We start from the raw sequence: 25,278 nt of genomic DNA, 5'->3' as shown, positions 1-25,278 counted from the left end.
CACATAATATGTGCACACAACTACTCGCATCATAACAAACATCACACACACACACACACATGTCCACACAACTACTCGCATCATAACACACATCATCATCACACACACACACACACACACACACACACACACACACACACACACACACACAATATGTGCACACAACTACTCACATCATAACACACATCACACACAATATGTGCTAGTGTTGTCACGGTACTCGGTACTTCGGTACTTGGACGGTACTACATTGCTACGGTACTGAACGGTACCCGTTTTTCATGGTACCGAGGGTACCGAATTTACTATTTAGTTTGCCACCATGGCTTGGCTTCATGGACCCAGCCGCCAGCTAACGTTAGCCTGTCTGCCTGATCAACATACATACATACTGCGCATACAGCCCCGCGCACTTCCGGGACTACGGTGTCCCCGAACGTCCACACGTAATCGCGAACAGTCATTCACAGCTTGTAATGTTGACACGAGCAGTGCGCACTGCGCACAGGCAGCGAAGATAATGGCTAACAGCTACAGCAGGAGCGGCTGCTCCTGTCCTATTCCAACAACTCAACTTGTTGAGAAGAAGAATGCAAAGAGTCGCATTTGGAAATATCAGTCCCCAAAGTCCCATCTGCAAAAAGTGTGAAAGGGAGTTCCAAACCAAACAGGATAACACATCCAATCTCGCCAAGCAGCTGAAAGACAGGCACCCAGACCTGTTCAAATGATTCAAGGTTGGTTACTTCTTTCAAACGGTGTAAAATAACACGTTTAACAACATATCAAACAGACCTTATCCTGTCACATTCGTTTTTGAGATAGCTGGCAATGCATTGTGTAACCAAAAAACGTTTGCGCTAACGTTAACGTAACGTGTTTTGTAATGGAATCATTATGGGACCCGGCTAATACCTGGTACAGCGTTAGCTAGCATAGTGTAACACGTGTGCAATGCAATGTTTGTAATGGAAACATTATGGGACACGGCTAATAGCCGAACTTAGCCATAGTTAAAAATAAATACAAGCTTCTTTCGGGTGAAACATGTCCGTGAATTAAAACTAGCTACATAAAATTGCTTGCACTCTACATGTGTGTATGTGCAGTTCTCTTTATCATCTCTTTATTTTAGTAAATCTCACTGACGTTACTTTCCATTTAACAGTATGCGAGAGATGAAGATGAAGAGGAAGGCACAAGTCGCGGAGCCCAAAAGACCACCCAGCAGACAATTCCTGATGTTTTTGAAAAGCAGAGGAAATATGACAAGAACTCACATGAAGCAAGAAAGTGTGATAGGGCATTGGCAGAATTCCTATGCATCGATCAAATACCAATATACACCGTTGAAAAAAAAGGATTCCAGCAATTCTGTGAAATAAATTTAATTATAATATTTAATATAATAATACAATTAAATACTTGAGGGCTACATGCCACTGGTGTTGCACTGTCTGTACTCACTGCCATACAGAGTTGAATGTAAGAAGAAGTAAGCAGAAGCACATTGTTTTGTTTTAAAGTTGAAGGCTACAGTACCGTGGAAATTCACTAGTACCGGTACCGACTACTGAATTATTGGTACCGTGACAACACTAATATGTGCACACAACTACTCGCATCATAACACACACACACACACACAATATGTGCACATAATTACTCTCATCATAACACATCACACACACACGCACACAATATGTGCACACAACTCCTCACGTCATAACACACATCACACACACACACACACAATATGTGCACACAACTACTCATCATAACACACATCACATCACACACACAATATGTGCACACAACTACTTGCATCATAACACACATCACACACAATATGTGCACACAACTACTCGCATCATAACACACATCACATCACACACACAATATGTGCACACAACTACTCGCATCATAACACACATCACATCACACACACAATATGTGCACACAACTACTCGCATCATAACACACATCACATCACACACAATATGTGCACACAACTACTCGCATCATAACACACATCACATCACACACACAATATGTGCACACAACTACTCGCATCATAACACACATCACACAATATGTGCACACAACTACTCGCATCATAACACACATCACATCACACACACAATATGTGCACACAACTACTCGCATCATAACACACATCACATCACACAATATGTGCACACAACTACTCGCATCATAACACACATCACATCACACACACAATATGTGCACACAACTACTCGCATCATAACATCACATCACATCACACAATATGTACACACAACTACTCGCATCATAACACATCACATCACACACACAATATGTGCACACAACTACTCGCATCATAACACACATCACATCACACACACAATATGTGCACACAACTACTCGCATCATAACACACATCACATCACACAATATGTGCACACAACTACTCGCATCATAACACACATCACATCACACACACAATATGTGCACACAACTACTCGCATCATAACACACATCACATCACACACACAATATGTGCACACAACTACTCGCATCATAACACACATCACATCACACAATATGTACACACAACTACTCGCATCATAACACACATCACATCACACACACAATATGTGCACACAACTACTCGCATCATAACACACATCACATCACACACACAATATGTGCACACAACTACTCGCATCATAACATCACATCACATCACACAATATGTGCACACAACTACTCGCATCATAACACACATCACATCACACACACAATATGTGCACACAACTACTCGCATCATAACACACATCACATCACACACACAATATGTGCACACAACTACTCGCATCATAACACACATCACATCACACACACAATATGTGCACACAACTACTCGCATCATAACATCACATCACATCACACAATATGTGCACACAACTACTCGCATCATAACACACATCACATCACACACACAATATGTGCACACAACTACTCGCATCATAACACACATCACATCACACACACAATATGTGCACCACACATTTGACACAAGTGGCTCCCTGTGCTAAATAGCCATAGCGTGTTTACAGGGGGACTGGTGAATAGTTGAGCTGGTCCTGAACTTGTGACCTGTGGGCATAATAAGCAGGAACGCAGGAGAGGGGTAAGGGAGGGTGGACATGGATTGTATGTGTGATTAATGTAGAGGAGAATGGGCCAGACAAGGGGAAGAAGCACAGATCCTGAGTGGCCTGTCTGTTCTCAGCATCACTGAACTCCAGAGATGAGACAGAGAGAGCCAGGTTAGGCAGCACAGATGAGACAGAGAGAGCCAGGTTAGGCAGCAGTAGACCATAAAGAATTCATGACGTCTATAGAGAGTGAGCAGAAGATGTGCTGTACTACTACAGCGCCATAGTCTCTGACTGCGCCTTTCTCACCAGAGGTTAGTGGTGGCGTATGGGGACTGATTCAGACAAAGAAAATAGAAGAATGTCGAGCAAGTTTTCTGAGCCATCATTTGATGAAATCTGTGATTTCTGTCGTTTCTCACACTTCCTCTTGTTAGAGCGAGAGCGACTTGCTGATGCCCGGGTACAGTTTCACAACTCCTCAGTGAGCCGGAGAGGCCAGAATCGCTTACACTGTAATTCAACTGCGCTATATTTAGACTAGATGTTTTCCTGCTGTTATTGGTCACGAGCATTATGGTTTTGGGGGTTTTCTCTATGGCTCTCTCCTCTGGCTTTATTCAGCTGAATAATGTGAATAACATTGCTGTTGTCTGCTCAGCGAACTGCACGCTCAAGAATGGCTTCTGTTTCCACTCGTTTCAAGCCACAGGCAGTAAATCGGCCCTGTTTCAGTATGAGAAACCAGACCCTCTTTGTCAGGGGGAAAACAATCTGCCGTGTTGTTTCGGCTTTGGCCAACAATGCGTTTTCTGTGCGCTCTGTGGAATACAAACACACATACACATATACACACACACACACACGCCCCTCCCCCGCCCCCACTCCTCTTGTCACGTGGTGGAACACAATTTGGCTTTGGGGAACAAATATTTTTGGAAGACAAAATGATGACAGTCGAACAAGAAAATCCTTGTGAAATGAGAAGCCCCTTATGCAACCAGGTCTCCCCCCCCCCTTGTGTTACCTTAGCCAGTTTTTGTTCAGATTAATATTACTGACCTGAGAGGGGGGGAAATGTTTTCCCTATTTTTGCAGAAGTCTCTCTGTTACGACGCTTATTATGCTTGTGTTCAGACTAGTCCCCTGGCACAACCATAGAAATTACATGCACCAACGCATAGCTCTTGATACAATAACTTCTCATTAAAAGTGAGTGATGTTTTTCCCCTTATTTTTCTAGTTGGAGCGTATTTGAAATTGCCTTTGCCGTCCTCGGCCTGTCCGCTCCAGCTCCATGACTCACTGATTTATCAGCTGATGACCGTGTTTGATCACCTATGTCTGAGTAGACTTAAATTAGAGCAATTTACCAAAGCCCTCGCTTCCAAATCATTAAGCTGGGGTGCGTTAGCCAGCAGCATGTTACTGTGCTGCTAGCACCCCTCTTTGGTCCTGGGCCCGTCATTAAGCTGGGGTGCGTTAGCCAGCAGCATGTTACTGTGCTGCTAGCACCCCTCTTTGGTCCTGGGCCCATCATTAAGCTGGGGTGCGTTAGCCAGCAGCATGTTACTGTGCTGCTAGCACCCCTCTTTGGTCCTGGGCCCGTCATTAAGCTGGGGTGCGTTAGCCAGCAGCATGTTACTGTGCTGCTAGCACCCCTCTTTGGTCCTGGGCCCATCATTAAGCTGGGGTGCGTTAGCCAGCAGCATGTTACTGTGCTGCTAGCACCCCTCTTTGGTCCTGGGCCCGTCATTAAGCTGGGGTGCGTTAGCCAGCAGCATGTTACTGTGCTGCTAGCACCCCTCTTTGGTCCTGGGCCCGTCATTAAGCTGGGGTGCGTTAGCCAGCAGCATGTTACTGTGCTGCTAGCACCCCTCTTTGGTCCTGGGCCCGTCATTAAGCTGGGGTGCGTTAGCCAGCAGCATGTTACTGTACTGCTAGCACCCCTCTTTGGTCCTGGGCCCATCATTAAGCTGGGGTGCGTTAGCCAGCAGCATGTTACTGTACTGCTAGCACCCCTCTTTGGTCCTGGGCCCGTCATTAAGCTGGGGTGCGTTAGCCAGCAGCATGTTACTGTGCTGCTAGCACCCCTCTTTGGTCCTGGGCCCATCATTAAGCTGGGGTGTGTTAGCCAGCAGCATGTTACTGTGCTGCTAGCACCCCTCTTTGGTCCTGGGCCCGTCATTAAGCTGGGGTGTGTTAGCCAGCAGCATGTTACTGTGCTGCTAGCACCCCTCTTTGGTCCTGGGCCTGTCATTAAGCTGGGGTGCGTTAGCCAGCAGCATGTTACTGTACTGCTAGCACCCCTCTTTGGTCCTGGGCCCGTCATTAAGCTGGGGTGTGTTAGCCAGCAGCATGTTACTGTGCTGCTAGCACCCCTCTTTGGTCCTGGGCCCATCATTAAGCTGGGGTGCGTTAGCCAGCAGCATGTTACTGTACTGCTAGCAGCCCTCTTTGGTCCTGGGCCCGTCTTGCTCAGTGAAGCTGAGAATAGGATGTGACAAGCCTGTGGGGTTAACTCAGTCAAGGGTACTCTCGTCCCCTCCAGCCTCAAATCTGTCCCCTCCTAGACGCTCCTCTCTTTCTATTACCGTCTCTCTCCCACCTTCCATGGATCCACCTCCACCCCACCACCCGGTGCAACACCCTGGCCTTACCTGACACCCAGACACGAGGCTGACACGTGACGCAACACATCTGTTTTCCAAGAACACCCGAGGTCTGACGCTGATGCTACATCAGCGAAAAGACTGAACCGAGAGGGGGATGACCTGATCTCGTATTCCTCACAAGACTTTTGACAGCAGCGTTTTAACGCAAATGCAAAAGTAAACATTTGCAGCGCTTCTGAACAAACACTAGCTTGCTTGTTTGCATTTTTTTAAGCGGTGGGGGAGGGAGAAGGGGATGGGATGCCTCTCTGCCACGCGGTTGATTTAATGACATTCAGCATAATCTAATATGATCCTCATCCACTTTGGGAAGCTAACCCAATGTAAACAGCATAAATCTTATTTTCCCACTTTGTGGGTCATGCCTTTTAGGAAAGGACCAAAGTCTCCTTTGTTTTGAGTTTTTATTTGTTTTCATTGAATCACAGAGCCTTGCATGCTATCCTGGCTTAAACTAGATCCCTCTGTCTCTCCAGGGCCAGCTCAGTGACTGAGGTCCAGCTCAGTGAGCGAGGTCCAGCGCTAAAGAGTATTTAAGTTGCTGCTCTGTGATTTAGTAGCTTTTGTTTTTGGGTCTGGGGGAATGTGATGCTCTTAGGACATAAAGAGAGGGGCTTGTGTACGCTGCTTAACCCTGCATCAAGTGCTCCCAAACCCCCCCTTTCATGATTCTCTCAGCCCTTTGTCTACACACTGAATCCTGTTAGGATAAGACAGGAGTTATCTGGGCCCTACTCCCCTCCTTTGGCTGCCCTCCGTGGATGGAGGCCCTGGTGGAAAGGGGAGGTGTGTGTGTGTGTGTGTGTGTGTGTGTGTGTGTGTGTGTGTGTGTGTGTGTGTGTGTGTGTGTGTTGCACAAGCCAGAGCCTTGTGGTGTTTTCCCCCATTTGAATGAGCCAGACTGCTCTGCTTGTGTTACCATAATCCTTTCTCTCTCTCTCTCTTTCTCCCTCTCTCTCCACAAACACATACACACATGACAGACAGCTGTGTTTGGTTAGGTAAATGCCTGTGGCTGAACCCCCCCATCCCCACACACACACACACACCCCCCACCCCTTTTTTAGTTCTCTCCATCCGCCAGCTTCCTACTGTTACAGGCCACCCGCCCCCAATGTAGCTCATGCCCAGCAGCACCTCAAGATCCAGTTGTGCAACACTGGAGAGGCTGATGATGATAACCCCATTCATAACTCTCCCAGGGCCCCTTTTAGGTGGCCACCACAACCACTGGAGGCCGATAACAAGTGGCTCCTGACTATGCTCTCCTCCTCCGGAGAGCCCATGGGCCTAATGTTAGCCTAAGAACATGGCTCTTATCACAGCAGCTAGCCTGCAGTCATATAATTGACTACTGTATTAAAGTGTCCAGCACCTAGCTCCTGTCAGAGAAAATGTCTCCTGCACTGGAGGCTAGGGATGTTCCAAAGCAACTAATTTCCCTGTCGACTAGTTTCTTTTTTTTTTATAGACTACTAGTCTATTAAAAAAACACTCCGAAAACAGTCAAAATTGAGAACCATTTAATCTATAAGGTTAAAATGTTGTCCGAAAAAATATTGTGTGTATTTAAGAGCCATTTGAAACCGTTAATTACACTCTTCAATAACTAAATCATGTTTGGCACTTTGTGCCGTTTATTTATGAACATTGCACATTGCAAAACATGTCAACTCACCCTGGCACCGCGTATTCTGGCTCAATATAGTCCATTAACTTTGGGAAGCCTTTGCCTTCAACAAAGTTGACTGGAAGCATATCTTGCAATGCCAGTCTTTGCCATGGTGAGCTTGTGTGGCTAACGCGTTGGTATTCCTAGCATCAGACCCTGCTGTCCTTGCAGGCTCACTTGCAGGGAAGTCCGAGCATAAGGTCAGCTACAGCACACTCCCTACTCACTACGCCTGCTGCTCTCGTGTAGTTCCCCGGCCCCGTATAGTTGGCGCCGGTTCTGAAATACACACCCCTTGATGTATGCCTCAAACCCACAGCCCTCAGGTCTGAGGCCAAGTTGCGCTTGGGTTCCTCCCCACCCGTGTGGGCAGCAATACCACCTAGCCTGAGTCAACACTGCTGCGTATGTCTTAATAGAAGCAGAAGGGATTTATGAGGTGGCTCTGTGCGCCGTGGCTTAGATTCAGGTCGGCAGGGCTTCCAGCTATCAGCTGGTGGCAGGCAGGGTGCAGGGTGCTGCACTGTCCCCCGCTCTCATTTCTCATCCTGCTCCCATTCTCTCTCCACAGAGCAGAGGCCTGCACAACCCGCCACCTAGCTAACCCATTTCCCTCACTGCTTGGCAGAGCCCACTGAATCATGCACCCGCTCTTTCATTCTCTGCTGCACAAGCTTTCGTGCTCTTTACTCCATCTCTCTTCCTGCCCTCTTGGTCATGATTTCTCATTCAGTGTGTGCCCTCTTACTTTCTTATTGTCTTTCTTTGTCTCTCCATTGCTCTCCACACAGACACACACGCACACCAGTCTCTTTTTGGCTGTCTTCTGCATTTAACCGGTTTCCTCTTTCCCAAGCCTGCTGCCAGCTGCACACTCTCTGACTTTGCACTCTTTGAACCGCCAGTCTGGTACAGAAAGAGGCGGGGCCTATTCTAAATTCAGATACATACACTTCAGTCCTTAGCTGGCTCCTCTGACTAGGCGTTTCGTGGCTCCCATATCTGGAACAGAGAGACCCGCTGCCCTGTATTGTGGGTTTGGTGGTGGAAGAGAGAGAGGGGGGAAACGGGGACTAGAGAGAGAGAGAGAGAGAGAGAGAGAGAGAGAGAGAGAGAGAGAGAGAGAGAGAGAGAGAGAGAGAGAGAGAGAGAGAGAGAGAGAGAGAGAGAGAGAGAGAGAGAGAGAGAGAGAGAAAAAAGGGGTAGCGCCATGAGTGCCAAGGAGGTAGCGCCGGTCTCCGCTGTGGGAGCCTGACGGGGCTCGCCACACATCCTCCAGACACACAAGGTCAACAGGAGAGCTGCACAGAAAAGAGACGCGCGTTTTAAGTTCAGCTTGGCAGTCCCGGCCTAGCAGAGCAGACATGACACATAAACAGGTTGCGTAATGTGCGTTTGATAAACAGGCTGGCTGCGCAATGTGATGAACAGGCTGCGTAAAGTGCGTTTGATAAACAGGCTGCGTAAAGTGCGTTTGATAAACAGGCTGCGTAAAGTGCGTTTGATAAACGGGCTGCGTAATGTGCGTTTGCTTAACAGGCTGCGTGCGTAATGTGCGTTTGATAAACAGGCTGCGTAATGTGCGTTTGATAAACAGGTTGCGCAATGTGCGTTTGATAAACAGGCTGCGTAAGGTGCGTTTGATAAACAGGCTGCGTAATGTGCGTTTGATAAACAGGTTGCGCAATGTGCGTTTGATAAACAGGCTGCGTAAGGTGCGTTTGCTAAACAGGCTGCGTAATGTGCGTTTGATAAACAGGCTGCGTAATGTGCGTTTGATAAACAGGTTGCGCAGTGTGCGTTTGATAAACAAGCTGCGTAATGTGCGTTTGATAAACAGGCTACGCAATGTGCGTTTGATAAACAGGCTGCGTAATGTGCGTTTGATAAACAGGCTGTGTAATGGGCGTTTGATAAACAGGCTGCGTAATGTGCGTTTGATAAACAGGCTGCGCAATGTGCGTTTGATAAACAGGCTGCGTAAGGTGCGTTTGCTAAACAGGCTGCGTAATGTGCGTTTGATAAACAGGCTGCGTAATGTGCGTTTGATAAACAGGTTGCGCAGTGTGCGTTTGATAAACAGGCTGCGTAATGTGCGTTTGATAAACAGGCTGCGCAATGTGCGTTTGATAAACAGGCTGCGCAAGGTGCGTTTGATAAACAGGCTGCGTAAGGTGCGTTTGATAAACAGGCTGCGTAATGTGTGTTTGATAAACAGGCTGCGCAATGTGTGTTTGATAAACAGGCTGCGTAATGTGCGTTTACTAAACAGGCTGTGTAATGTGCGTTTGATAAACAGGCTGCGTAATGTGCGTTTGATAAACAGGCTGCGTAATGTGCGTTTGATAAACAGGCTGCGTAATGTGCGTTTGATAAACAGGCTGCGTAATGTGCGTTTGATAAACAGGCTGTGTAATGGGCGTTTGATAAACAGGCTGCGTAATGTGCGTTTGATAAACAGGCTGCGCAATGTGCGTTTGATAAACAGGCTGCGTAAGGTGCGTTTGCTAAACAGGCTGCGTAATGTGCGTTTGATAAACAGGCTGCATAATGTGCGTTTGATAAACAGGCTGCGTAATGTGCGTTTGATAAACAGGCTGCGTAATGTGCATTTGATAAACAGGCTGTGTAATGGGCGTTTGATAAACAGGCTGCGTAATGTGCGTTTGATAAACAGGCTGCGTAATGTGCATTTGCTAAACAGGCTGCGTAATGTGCGTTTGATAAACAGGCTGCGTAATGTGCGTTTGATAAACAGGCTGCGTAATGTGCGTTTGATAAACAGGCTGCGTAATGTGCGTTTGATAAACAGGCTGCGTAATGTGCGTTTGATAAACAGGCTGCGTAATGTGCGTTTGATAAACAGGCTGCGTAATGTGCGTTTGATAAACAGGCTGCGTAATGTGCGTTTGATAAACAGGCTGCGTAATGTGCGTTTGATAAACAGGCTGCGTAATGTGCGTTTGATAAACAGGCTGCGTAATGTGCGTTTGATAAACAGGCTGCGTAATGTGCGTTTGATAAACAGGCTGCGTAATGTGCGTTTGATAAACAGGCTGCGTAATGTGCGTTTGATAAACAGGCTGCGTAATGTGCGTTTGATAAACAGGCTGCGTAATGTGCGTTTGATAAACAGGCTGTGTAATGTGCATTTTGCAGCGATGGGGCTTGAAAGTTTTTTTGCCGCGGCTGTTGTGTCTGATTGAGTGCATCTACTGTATCTGCCACACTTCTCAGCGTATGATGTGATGTTCAGACTCTCCACGAGGCCTGTCCCAACTTGTTTGCTGTGGAGCAGTGAGGTTCTGACGAGGGCGGAAAATGTTGAGAATTTTCACCACGCCCTGCCCGGGGCTTTTAACAAGGAAGCGCTAGCTGCACACATGAAACACTGTTTGCGGCAAACTACTAATTTCCATTGTCTGTAATGAGTGAGAAGAAGTGGTTGCGGTTGTGGGATGAAGGGCAACTGGCTCCTTTAAACTTTGCAGCTATAAACACTCCTGTGTGTGTGTGTGTGTGTGTGTGTGTGTGTGTGTGTGTGTGTGTGTGTGGGGAGGGGGGCAGTTTGTATTTTTCATGTGTGTGATGGACCACTGTTCTTTGCAGACCAGCCAAGGCAATATCTTGGGGAGCCGCTCATGTTTACTCGGCCTCTGAATGGAGGTTGTTATCAGCCCTGTTCACGTTAGGGCTGCACGATATTGGAAAAAGCTGACATTGCGATATTCCCCGCCCCTGCGATATATATTGCGATATGAAAAAATACAGATTTTCACCAGATTACCAGAATAGCTCTATTTTAAAGAAAAGAATACTTCTAGAATGATTGGGATGATTTGGTAGAGGAGTCCATCTGATTTTGGAGGGGAAATTAGGTATTTTAATGTTTCTCAACCACTGGGCTGTCGCCTACTGTAGGCCTCAGAGCGTCATCTATCAGGGTGCATACACATTTTGACCAATGGATTTCCATGACTTAGGCTACATACATGAAAAAGTGAGTGAGTTAGGACATTCTACTTTAAAATGTCACTAGCCTACACTTCACTTAGTGTAATGCAGCCTTTAAAACCAGGGAAAGACAATATGCTGTATCACCATATTACCATATCCAACATCTAAGACCATATAGTCTCATATCACAATATTGATATACAATTGATATATTGCCCACCCCTAATATTGAGTGCCAGAATCTACCTCCCAATGATGCTATTTGCAGAAAAACATTAGATTTCATTGATTATAATCACTGCTTTCAACTTCTTTCGTTCTTCTAACGTTTCAATAAATCAACAATGAAACACCCCTGCCACTTTACACACTTGGTCTGACCCCCCGGAAACCCCCTCCAGAAACGACCAAGTGGTACACTCCGCATCTGCGGAGTTCCGGTTTTTGAGCGCAAGGCTTGCAGTACAGAGAGACGAGGATTCACATGCAGCCGACCGGTGACAAACAATTCATTCGTGAAAAGTAATAAATATACATTTAATTGCCCAGATATGTCTCTTCTCTTTTTATTTCCACTGACATGTTTTGTGTAAATAAGTCGCTATGTCTATGATTAACTCTACCGTAACGTTACTGCTATCATGTGATGCAATATCAGAGACTGAAGGGGAGAGACAGCCACAGTGATACACGGACAACTTCTCAGTAATCACTTTAGCCTTCGTGTCATTATAAGTTGCGGTCTTGCTTTTTGGTGTTTCAAGAGTAAATAGCCTATCTCCACTCCACGGACATGTTGAGTTACAGCAGCCAGCCTGCTGTATGCGTTTACAGACGGGCTACTGTCAGCAACGCAACATAAGCAACATAAGCAAAAATAATTCAATTTAGGTCTCTGTGCATGTTTGTTGTGTTGAAGCTACAGTAAGAGAGAACCTCATTTCACTCAGTAGGCTACCCCTAAAGTGAGAGTTTATCAAGCAACATGACGAGTTAATTTGCTTTTGACATCGCACGTCCTGCGATGTGACTATCGCGCATGCGCACATTGCGATGACGATGTGTAAACGATATATCGTGCAGCCCTAGTTCACGTTGCACGCTCTCATTCACATGCACTCAGATACAGTTGCGCACACACAGACACATGCACAAAGAGCCTCTTTGGAACACAAACCCGTACCCTGCCCCGCACCCTCCCTCCCCTGCCCGCACCCTCCCCTGCCCTTTACCCTGCCCCGCACCCTCCCTCCCCTGCCCGCACCCTCCCCTGCCCTTTACCCTGCCCCGCACCCTCCCTCCCCTGCCCGCACCCTCCCCTGCCCCATACCCTGCCCCGCACCCTCCCTCCCCTGCCTGCACCCTCCCCTGCCCCGCACCCTCCCTCCCCTGCCTGCACCCTCCCCTGTCCCGCACCCTCCCTCCCCTGCCTGCACCCTCCCCTGCCCCATACCCTGCCTCGCACCCTCCCTCCCCTGCCTGCACCCTCCCCTGCCCCGTACCCTGCCCCGCACCCTCCCTCCCCTGCCCCGCACCCTCCCCTGCCCCATACCCTGCCCCGCACCCTCCCTCCCCTGCCTGCACCCTCCCCTGCCCCGTACCCTGCCCCGCACCCTCCCTCCCCTGCCCCGCACCCTCCCCTGCCCCATACCCTGCCCCGCACCCTCCCTCCCCTGCCCCGCACCCTCCCCTGCACGGCCCAGTAGAAGGGCATGCCTTTGTCAGCAGATGTCAGGACGCAGGTGTGTGTTCCTGTGCCTCTCGCTTCATTCGTTTCATCCTCTCCTCTGGAGGCTGCCCATTTGTCTGTGGCCCTGTTTCATTTCAGCCCACTCCAATCTTCCCCCAAGAGGATGCCAGTGTGTCTACAGTATTAGAGGGAGGGGAGAGAAAGACCACCCCCCCCCCCCCCCACACACACACACACACACACACACAGTCTGAGCTACTGTAGTGCACCGGTACAATCTTCAAGATGAGATGAGTTAGATTTGGGCCTAGGCTTTGCCGCGGTAGTCAGTGTTACATGGTGGTCGGGCATACACCGAATACATTACTTGCCCACCGACAATGTCATTTTTATGCCTCCGCCAGGCCGGAGGCATTATGGATTCGGGTTGTCTGTCCGTCCGTACAGACGTCCGTCCGATCTGGAATGCCTTGACAGAATTTCATCAAATTTGCCTCCAAACGTCGACTTGGACTCATGGATGAATTGATTAGATTTTGGTGGTCAAAGGTCCAAGTTCAAGGTCACTGTGACCTTTCAAACGCCATTCCCAAGTTCATTAACACGATATCTCAGGAACGGCTTGACGGAATTTCTTCCAATTTGGCTCAAAAGTCGACTTGGACGCAAGGATGAACTGATTAGATTTTGTTGATCAAACATCAAGGTCACTGTGACCTCTCCAACACCATTTTCAAGCTCGTTAACGCGATCTCAGGAATGCCTTTTTTCCCCCCATATTTTATTTTGTAATTTTCAGAACATAGAAAACAAAAACAGGCTCAGACAAAAAACAAAAACAAAAAACATACATATACCAACATGAATGTTACAACATGGTGCTACCAGCCGCGTCAAGTGCCTGTGCTTGTAAGAAATGTGCGTGGAATCCCATGCAAGGGGTCCATGAGAAGTCAGCTGAGCAAGTTACATGTCGCTCTTAACCTCATCTAAGTAGGCTAGAAATAAGATAGGCTAGAGGCCTATCCCCTAGGCTAGAGATAATTGTGAATTTCCTAAATGAATTGGTGCTCAGGAACCGGAATCTCTCCATATGTATAACCGAGACCATGTCCGTTAGCCACAGCTGAAAAGAAGGTGGATAGGGGGACTTCCACTCCTTCAGAATGAGTCTCTTGGCGATAGTCGTCCCCTGCGTCAGAGACTGTTGTACAGCCATAGGGAGGAGCAGAGAGGATTCTGAGCAGCCGAAGATGGCGAGTGAAGGACAAAACCAAAAAGCATGGGATAGTGTACCCTCTGACACCCGACACCTATCACATAGTGGTGAGACAGAAGGGTAGATCTTGTGCAACCTGGACTTTAAGTTTGAATAATGAAGACGATGAGTGACCTTAAATTGGATCAGTTGGTGTCTGCTGTTATCTCAGGAATGCCTTGATGGAATTTCTTCTAATTTTTCTCAAGTGTCCACTTGGACTCAAGGATGAATTGATTAGATTTTGGTGATCAAAGGTCAAAGTTCAAGGTCACTGTGACCTCACGACTGCTCGTTTCATGCTCGTTAACGCGATATCTCAGGAACCCCTTGACAGAATTTCATCCAATTTTCCACAAACGTCCACTTGGACTCAATGATGAACTGATTAGATTTTGCTGGTAAAAGGTCAAAGTTCAAGGTCACTGTAACCTCACGGACTCCATTTTCAAGCTTGTTAACGCGATATCTCAAGAACGCCTTGACGGAATATCTTCCAATTTGCCTCAAACATCCACTTGGACTCAAGGATGAACTGATTAGATTTTGGTGGTCAAAGGACAAAGGTTACTGTGACCTCACGAACGCCATTTTCAAGCTCGGTAACGCCATATCTCAGTAACACCTTGACAAAATGTCTTCACATTTGGCTCAAACGTCAAACTCTGGACAGACATGCATGTCGACTGCTCACTTGTTGGCGGAGGCATATATCCACGGTGCGGTTGTTCTAGTCCTTCTACCCCTGCCTCCCATGACGCAGGGCAACGCATGCCAAATTCACTTCATATAGTCTCACTCAGTCAAGTAGAGGTGTAGCTTTGTGAGATGGCCTCTAGTTTCTTGGTTGGGTGGTGCCCTTCAGGCCAATCATGGTGCTTAAAAATGGCAACCTCCACACCACCGCTACACACGCATGCACCTTCAAACGCCAAGCAGGCAGACAATTGACTGACGGGAGGAGTGGAGCTGAGAGCGTGTATTGTGAAAAGAAGAAAGAAGAAACTACACCTTCATGTGAGTAACTTACAAGTGCTCAAGTCAATTGTTTATATGAAGTAGCAGCAGTGATGATGCACAGCTGACTTTGATGGGCTAGCTTGTTCTGTGAGCAGTAACTGTTATAAACAGGCTTGTTCTGTGAACAGTAACTGTTATAATCAGGCACTTAGAAGTTCGCTACAATGCGACGATCCCACCTGAATAAATTAACTTTTTGTGGCAAATATAATATGCATGCTCGGTGACTACCTTGACGGCTGCGTCGGACTGAGAGCAGTTAAATTAAAAAATATGCACCGCCAGGACAGCTGAGGAGCTCGTACGATCTTCCCGTTGAAAAAAGCGATAAACAAACGCAGAAGGGGGTAAAACAGATATTGACCGGACACATTTATTCTCCTGTAAAATGCCCGGTGTAAGCGGTAACACCGGTGTTGTCGCGAGTTTATTAACCGGTGGGAAAACTTCCACACCGCGGCGAGCTTACGTTGGCCTAGAGTTTACTGAAAGGTATTTTTTAATGAGACGATTCTGTATTTTTAGGTCTACTTTCCGGCCGTGCTATGATTATCTCCTGAGTCATGCTCATTATCTCTGTGACACTGTGAGGAATGGGAACAGAAATGCGTATAAATAACAGATGCAGGTGACAGCAGGTTCTATATGTTAAAGATTTTGCTCAGCAAGAGTTGACGGGTCTTTACCCATTGACAAGAGCAAGGAGGTACAGGACCTTTGAAGTAGTTAAAGTTGCTGGGTTGTGTCATTGGCAATTTTGCATCCTCAGCGTTTCTGAATACCATAACCATCGCTGGAAGACGACTGGTAAAATTCACTACCTGTGAAATCCCTACACACACACACACACACACACACACACATACCTCCCAAGTCTGCTCACAGATAAAGTGCAGTGGATGTAATATTAGGCTCGGCTTTCCAATTTATTTCACCTCCCTCAACGCCTCATTGCAGACGTTAATGACTTCTGCAGAGTAACCGTTTAAAGGCCGCTAAGGGAGAGTGATTGGTGGGACACGTGGAGTATTTATCAACCTCTGCAATAGGCAAGCTCCAATCAAAAGTGCCCACTTCATGTGCTGGCCTCCACCTTCACCTCCATGTGCTGGCCTCCACCTTCACTTCCATGTGCTCGCCTCCACCTTCACCTCCATGTGCTGGCCTCCACCTTCACTTCCATGTGCTCGCCTCCACCTTCACCTCCATGTGCTGGCCTCCACCTTCACCTCCATGTGCTGGCCTCCACCTTCACTTCCATGTGCTGGCCTCCACCTTCACCTCCATGTGCTGGCCTCCACCTTCACCTCCATGTGCTGGCCTCCACCTTCACTTCCATGTGCTGGCCTCCACCTTCACCTCCATGTGCTGGCCTCCACCTTCACCTCCATGTGCTGGCCTCCACCTTCACTTCCATGTGCTGGCCTCCACCTTCACCTCCATGTGCTGGCCTCCACCTTCACCTCCATGTGCTGGCCTCCACCTTCACCTCCATGTGCTGGCCTCCACCTTCACCTCCATGTGCTGGCCTCCACCTTCACTTCCATGTGCTCGCCTCCACCTTCACTTCCATGTGCTCGCCTCCACCTTCACCTCCATGTGCTGGCCTCCACCTTCACTTCCATGTGCTGGCCTCCACCTTCACCTCCATGTGCTCGCCTCCACCTTCACCTCCATGTGCTGGCCTCCACCTTCGAGTGCTTCTCAACATGAGACTCGTGCTGGATAAAATGTGGATATTGGACGAGTGAGAAAAGAGCTGCAGCTATGAGTTGTTGAGACCTTGGTAATTGATGCAGCACAATGTGGCTGTCAGGGTGATGAATGAGCGACATCTCTGCTAAGAGCCGTGGACGAGAGGGCCGGACGCTCATAAAGGCCTTCTTATAACAGCCACTGACAGTGTCTTGAGAGTAGCCTTAGGCATCCATCTTTCCCTTCCCTATCAGCCATCCCCCCCCTCTGCCTTCACTCTACTGTTGCAGCCATTCAGCCTGCGCCCTGACAACAAAGAGGCAGAGACATGTGATTAGCAGCCAGGTCTTTGCTGCTTTATTCCTCTTGTCCACTGGAGCGGAGAAGCACAAGACACTCTGTTTGTCTCTTCTATTTGCCATCTCCATAGTGCTCGTTCTCCCACTCGCTCCCCCACCCGCGTCTATCCATCTACCCTGGGGGGAGGTGGTGTTGCACAAAGCAGGTTTAGCCGTAGCATCGGGCAGGCTAACTTCTGTCAACAAGACTAAGAGCCGCTTAGATTTGCAGCAGCAACATAAAGCGATCTGAGTTTTGAAGCCGGGTCAGGAGGGAAGCGGGCCTAATAGGGGATGTACCACCAACTCATCCAGCTTCAACCTAATCTTTCTATACCAACTTGAGAAACCAGGAAGCCGTTTAGATCATTAGCCTGCTACGTTAAGTCCCTAATCCTAAAATCTCTACTATGGGAATCCCTATCAGCTGGCTGGCCACTCAATAGTCTGAGATGGTTTCCTTTCCTGCCAGTCCCAGTATTTGGGAGTGCTGTCAGCCCACCATTATCATTCGCTTCATTGTATCAGCTGGAATTTTTCAATCGTGGAGACATGTCTACTTCTCTTTGCTGTCGAGTTTGGTAAATCAGAAAGTGTCGAGGAAAAGTGTTAAGCTGGGAGTCTGGGGAAGTTGTGGTGGTGGGGCATGCCAAGTCTTGGATGATGGACAGACAGGCAGGCTACTGCTGCTGGAAGCCAATAGTACTACGTGGACAGACTTCTGTCTGGCCCACAATTGAACACCTCAGGGAAATAGGCGAGACTAGACTGCCCCTCCATGCAACTTATCAGTGTCCTCCTCCTCTTGGTAATCGTGGCGGTTTGCTTTTGAAACGGATGAGAACAAGAGATATGCCTAAGGTATATAGATTTACACTACTTACTCTGACTGACTTGTTCTGAAAGCCTTTCTCTGTACACCTGAGAAGAAGTGGTGAGTCATAAGTCATAAGATCCTGTCTGGGTTTGAAGAACTTGTCATGGTTGTGTGTGTCCAACAAGGGGCCCCTTCCAAGGTAGCCTTGTCCTCTAGTGAAACTTGCATCCAGCTTGTTGCATCAACATGCTCTACAGCACAGGTGGGCACCATATGCTTCGGCCCTCCCTACACTTGGCAAATTATAGCCTAGTCAAGGGATATGATGAGGGAGCATAAGAGCAGCATACATTGTGGAGTATCTGAGAAAAAACATCTTGAATCTGTATAAAGGTGCGCTAGTGAATCGCTGTGTAATTGTTTATTCACTGAGCTATCGCTACTTTATCACACGCACCACCTCAGTACCACAAATCCAGCACGACAGTAGTCCAGCAGTTGTGTTTGGGATACAGCAGCTGCATGGCCGGGGGGTTTAAAATGTATGTTTTTAATAAAAAATATTTCACATTAAAGTTTAAAGGCAGTGAGGGCAGCCATGCATAGTTGAAAACCCTTCTCTACAGAAATGGAAAGCCGGTGTGAAGTATTGAATTACCACAAGTGCAAGGTGAGACGCAATGTTACAATTGTTCACAACTTACCTGCATGACATGTCTTCTCTGCCATACCTCCAAAGAGATTAGGTTTCAGGACGGGAGGGTTAGCGAGGCTGCTGAGAAACATGAGAGCTCCTGTCTCTCTGTACGTCTCTGTGTTGCCGCAAACTGCAGCCTAACACACATTTGTTACGTAGGCATTGTGGGCTGTCATTAAGTCAGCATATGGTAGGGCTGTTTATCCTAACAGACGAAACCTCTCACTTGTAACACAACTCAGGTGGGCTGTCAAAAAAAAGGGGGAGATTTCATTCTATTCCATGAATTTGTCCAGCCCTCATCTGCTTTGCCCTGGTTATGAAACAGACTAGGAGAAGGGAGACAGACAGAGAGGAGAGACAGATGTAGTGAGACAGACAGGAGAGAGAGGTGTAGGGAGACAGACAGGAGGGAGATGTAGGGAGACAGACAAACAGGAGAGAGATGTAGGGAGACAGACAGGAGAGAGATGTAGGGAGACAGACAGACAGGAGAGAGATGTAGGGAGACAGACAGACAGGAGAGAGAGATGTAGGGAGACAGACAGACAGACAGGAGAGAGAGCTGTAGGGAGACAGACAGACAGGAGAGAGATGTAGGGAGACAGACAGACAGGAGAGAGATGTAGGGAGACAGACAGACATGAGAGAGATGTAGGGAGACAGACAGACAGGAGAGAGATGTAGGGAGACAGACAGGAGAGAGATGTAGGGAGACAGACAGACAGGAGAGAGATGTAGGGAGACAGACAGACAGACAGGAGAGAGAGATGTAGGGAGACAGACAGGAGAGAGAGATGTAGGGAGACAGACAGACAGACAGACAGGAGAGAGAGATGTAGGGAGACAGACAGACAGGAGAGAGATGTAGGGAGACAGACAGACAGGAGAGAGATGTAGGGAGACAGACAGACAGGAGAGAGATGTAGGGAGACAGACAGACAGGAGATAGAGATGTAGGGAGACAGACAGACAGGAGATAGAGATGTAGGGAGACAGACAGGAGAGAGAGATGTAGGGAGACAGACAGGAGAGAGAGATGTAGGGAGACAGACAGACAGACAGACAGGAGAGAGAGATGTAGGGAGACAGACAGACAGGAGAGAGAGATGTAGGGAGACAGACAGACAGGAGAGAGATGTAGGGAGACAGACAGGAGAGAGAGATGTAGGGAGACAGACAGACAGGAGAGAGAGATGTAGGGAGACAGACAGACAGGAGAGAGAGATGTAGGGAGACAGACAGACAGGAGAGAGATGTAGGGAGACAGACAGACAGGAGATAGAGATGTAGGGAGACAGACAGACAGGAGATAGAGATGTAGGGAGACAGACAGGAGAGAGATGTAGGGAGACAGACAGACAGGAGAGAGATGTAGGGAGACAGACAGGAGAGAGATGTAGGGAGACAGACAGACAGGAGAGAGATGTAGGGAGACAGACAGACAGGAGAGAGAGATGTAGGGAGACAGACAGGAGAGAGAGATGTAGGGAGACAGACAGGAGAGAGATGTAGGGAGACAGACAGACAGGAGAGAGATGTAGGGAGACAGACAGACAGACAGGAGAGAGAGATGTAGGGAGACAGACAGACAGGAGAGAGAGATGTAGGGAGACAGACAGACAGACAGACAGACAGACAGACAGACAGACAGACAGGAGAGAGAGATGTAGGGAGACAGACAGACAGACAGGAGAGAGAGATGTAGGGAGACAGACAGACAGACAGGAGAGAGAGATGTAGGGAGACAGACAGACAGGAGAGAGAGATGTAAGAAAGCTCCACACACCGAGGCTCAAGGAGAGCGATAGGAAGCGTTAATGAGACATAGAGAATCCAGTCCCTTAGAGGCCTGACTACTTCCACAACTACAGCTGCTTCATTTAGCTTTTCTCTGTGTGGGTGTGTGAGGCCGTGTTTGCCTGTCCAGACCATCCTACTTGACTTTGAGTGATTGTGTGTGTGTGTGTGTGTGTGTGTGTGTGCGCGCGCACGCGCGTCCGCTTCCCTGCCTTGCTCTAACCTGCGGCTTAGCAGGTAGAAAACACTGGCTCATATGACCTGAACGAACAATGCTGATCAAATCGTAGAGATGAGGGTATTGTGAAGCCAGAAGTGAGAGCACTTATCTCTAGCTGTATTACCTTGACTTTATTAACCCGTTTTAACTTGTAGTACACAGCAGTTTCTTGTCGGGACACTTCAAACTGCACCAACAGCTCGTCGGCTAGCCCACATCATGCAGCAGTTTGAAAGGCCCCGCTGCTGCATCACAACACATTAGACTGTTCTGCTAACTGCTGCTACCACAAATCACCTCCTATCAGTCGTGTGGAATCAGTGAGTACTGCAGCGTACATCAGCCCATAGCTGTGGGGCTATAACACAAACACAATCCACTCTGTTATAAGCACTGCTGCCTCCTTTACATGTGATGCTTTGGCACATTTTCTACTATTGTACTTAGAATGCAGGAATAGTACCCGAGGCTGAACACACACACGATGCCCTTACCTGGGCATTACTTTGTGTTGGTGTCTGGGCATTCTCCTCTCTTATGTGGTGAAGCTGATTTCTGTGAAAGTTAAACAAATCGTTTCTGACAGTCAGACGGTTCTCTCAGTTCTCACGTGGTAGCTTCTTCCTTTCAAAGCCAACGGGGCACTTCCACTTCTTTCTTGGCTGACTCTGCACTACACAGCCGACTCGTTTTTTTTTCTCTGTTCTTAAACTCTCTTTGTTCCCCGTTCTCTCTCTCTCTCTCTATTTCCAGAGCTTTCCGTCTGATGAAGGCTGGCCATTCGCCAAGTACCTAGGAGCGTGCGGGCGTGTGGTAGCCGTCAACTACGTGGGCGAGGAGCTGTGGAGCTTCTACAACGCGCCGTGGGAGAAGAGGGTGGACCTGGCGCGTCAGCTGATGGACATCGCCGAGCAGCTAACGAACAACGACTTTGAGTTCGCCCTCTACTTGCTCGACGTCAGCTTCGACAACTTCGCCGTGGGCCCACGTGACGGCAAGGTCATCGTCGTGGACGCTGAGAATGTTCTCGTGGCAGACAAGAGGCTCATCAAGCAGAGTGAGTGGCAGCGTCCATTATCTCCCAAACATACCGTATATGCTGTGCGTGTAGGTGGACATGTGTACGCAGGAGTTCCCATTTAACATATTCCCTGTTGCCATGGCAACCCCTCTTTGTTGGTGAACATGCATGTGCTTGGCTGTATAATTGAGTGTGCTTTTGAGGCCAGTTACACCTGGCACTAACATGCGTTTTCTGTGATCAGATTGCAATCGAATAGTGCTTGACCACATTAGCCTGATTTCATTTACACCTGGCGTTGGCATGCGTTTTGGGTGATCTGATTGCAATCTGATCAAGGAAAGGTCTGAAGGGAGGGTACCATTGTTTCTGTATGTGGCCAGAAGCTTGTCTCTCTTCTGAGAATGTACTCCTCCAGTAGCGCTCCTGACTCATCCCGTCAAAGCACAGATCGTTCCGCATAACGAGCCATCTCCACATAACAAGCCATCTCCACATAACGAGCCATCTCCGCTGCCCCAGATCCTGTTTCTCAGAATAAACCTCATAACAAGGACATGGAGAGCCACACATCACTCATGCACCTGCCGTGGCAGTCTCCTAGCCCTCAGTCCTCCTTCCTGGGGCTACTTCAGAGAGAGCGAGGACCACCCAGCCAGCCTCTTAGATGTGTCCCTTCCTGCAGAAATCCTATTAAAGTGATAAACTGTTGTGTCGCTAGGTGTTGAGGTTCCACCATTGTGCCCTGTGACAGATATGAGTTAGTGTGTGTGTGTGTGTGTGTGTGTGTGTGTGTGTGTGTGTGTGTGTGTGTCTGACTTCAAGTGGAAGTATTATGACAAATTCCTCCTGAGATAAAGTGCTGGTTGGCCAAATTACAAGGCCTGACACCGGAAAATCGTGAATGGTGGCACATGTCAGCCTGCGTGTGTGTGTGTTTCTCTGTGTGCGGTGTGTGTGTCTCTGTGTGTGTGTGTGTTTCTCTGTGTGCGGTGTGTGTGTCTCTGTGTGCGGTGTGTGGCTGTCAGTGCCTGCCTGTGTTTTCAAATATAGCAACATTCCCCATAGAGTTTTCCCCCTATGTATTTTATTTCCTATGTGTTGATACCAGTGTGCCTGTGCGCGTGTGTATGTGCATTATTGCCAATAGCCGCAATTTTCCACCCTGTCACCGTAGCCCTTTTCTAGTCCTGGAGTACGATCCAGCCAAGTTGAGATTCCCTTTGTGTGGCTGACACATCTAGAGCTTGACAACTCAAGCTACTTACCCTGGCCATTCAAAGTGTAAGCCCCACGAATGTTTATGTGCTTCTGTGTGTGTGTGTGTGTGTGTGTGTGTGTGTGTGTGTGTGTGTGTGTGCGTGTGCGTGTGCGTGTGCGTGTGCGTGCGCGTGCGTGTGCGTGTGCGTGTGCGTGTGCGTGTGTGTGTGTGTGTGTGCGTGTGTGTGCGTGTGTGTGTGCGTGTGTGTGGATGTGCCAAGTGCCAGGGCACAGCAGGAAGAAGAGGGATGATGACGGTAATGAGTTTGACAAGGTTATGGGGGTGTGTCAAACAGTAGTAGGAAACAGGCACGCTAACCTTCCAAGACTCTGCTTCAAGTTAGCAGACAATTCAATCTAAACAATTTGAGCTGAGATTGAAGGAGAGTTCAAGCGCGATACGAATCTCATCAGTCTAAACAGAGAGCCATTGATTTGCAAATGAAACATGCAGAAAGCCACGCGTTGTTCCTCTCCTCTCTCATTGGAGCATCCATATTGATGATAAAACACATGACATAGCGTGTTGGAGTTGTGCCGTGTGCTGTTTGCCTAATCTAATGGTGCAAAAGAAGTCATTCCCCTTCATTGAGTTTGGCTTGAGGATGGTCTCACCCCCAGTGGATTTTCAAAACACATGCTGTGTACAGTATGTATATGCTGCTGCTGTCACAGTTTCCCTTCTGCCACTGCAAAAGTATTACCGCCGCTGCTTCAGAATCTTATGAAATGTCACGAAGTTGCAATTACACGACTCAGAGGGCTTTTAATTTGAAACGATGGATGCAGGAAGCATGGCGACATCCGGGCGAGAGGGAGATAGATTTAACTAGGTAACATAAAGTTAGATAGATTTTACATTCACAATGTATTCTCTATTGCCGTTCATGGCCAATAAATTAATATTGATAATAGGATGTTGTGAAATTACGTTCCAGATAATGTTTGTTTTGCAGTCAAGTGTCACTTTATTTAATATTTGTTTATTACTTATTGCCCGGCCAGGTTCAGCAAAAGCGTTCCCCCGCTGCGAAACACTGAATGTAACGCACACTGCGCTCACTCTGTCTCATTCTCTCCCTCCCGAACGCTGTCGCTCGCCGACTTTAACACATATGCACACAATCGCACTCGTACCCTCTCACACACACACACACACACTCTCTCTCTCTCTCTCTCTCTCTCTCTCTCTCTCTCTCTCTCTCTCTCTCTCTGTCTCTCTGACTCAATAATACAATATAACACGCGCACGCATCATTAAAACTGAGCATGTGCTTTTGAACACCACTAGTAAGGCCACGCTAACAAGCATTTCAGGCCCCCATGTCCCTTCTCAGTATGGCCCTGGGAAAGGCAGAGGAGTGAGGAGAATGCCTATAAGACAGAGCTGAGCTCCTTCACATGGAAGAGGTAGTGGATACGTTGGAGCCGGACAGAGACTGGCTGGCCTACTTCGTCCACAGGCTCTTGGACTCATTTGAATTGGAAATGATGAAGTTTGCTTTGGAAAATGTATGTTGTAGCTTTGTTGTAGCCAGGCCTGCAGTAAGGCTGGAACGGAGGGGATTGAGGTGCAAGTAAATAGACCCACAGTCTCCTTTTTTGCCTTTAGTTTAATCTCAAAAGTTTTATTTATTTATTTTTTGCTGTGCTCATCTTTGTCCTTGACAGTGAGTGAACCATCGTCTCTTTTCTTGTTCTTTGTAGTTCTTCTGCCTGCCTTCTTGCTGTGTGTGAGTGAGTGAGAATGGGACGCTCTCCTGGTGCCATCTGTCAATCAGTGCTGAGGGGTGATGCATGGCCACCTCTCAAACATTCATTGCCTTCACCGAGCTCACCTTGGTTCACGTGTGCACCTACATCTATGTGCACCTGCATGTGTGTGTGTGTGTGTGTGTGTGTGTGTGTGTCTGAGTGTGTGTGTGTGTGTCTGAGTGTGTGGCATGCATATAGGCAGATCCATCTTCATCGCCCACGCTGATTGAGGTGGATAGGCCCCTCCTCTTCGCGGGGCC

At 48.0% G+C, this 25,278-nt stretch overlaps 1 protein-coding gene across 2 annotated transcripts in view; it reads left to right on the top strand.

Annotated features, from left to right (window-relative positions):
* dipk2ab (divergent protein kinase domain 2Ab) overlaps positions 1 to 25,278 on the top strand; it is a 48,440-nt gene that overhangs the window by 15,660 nt on the left and 7,502 nt on the right. For both annotated transcript variants that reach the window (XM_083632196.1, XM_083632195.1), the window contains exon 3: positions 21,736 to 22,039. In XM_083632196.1, the coding sequence (XP_083488322.1) occupies positions 21,736 to 22,039 (304 nt within the window). The remainder of the gene's footprint in view (positions 1 to 21,735; positions 22,040 to 25,278) is intronic.

This window comes from Poromitra crassiceps (genome assembly GCF_964638095.1).
Source record: "Poromitra crassiceps genome assembly, chromosome: 2".
Taxonomy (NCBI): Eukaryota; Metazoa; Chordata; class Actinopteri; order Beryciformes; family Melamphaidae; genus Poromitra; species Poromitra crassiceps.
Note: the sequence above shows the minus strand (reverse complement) of the source record. Positions and strands in the feature narration are given on the sequence as shown.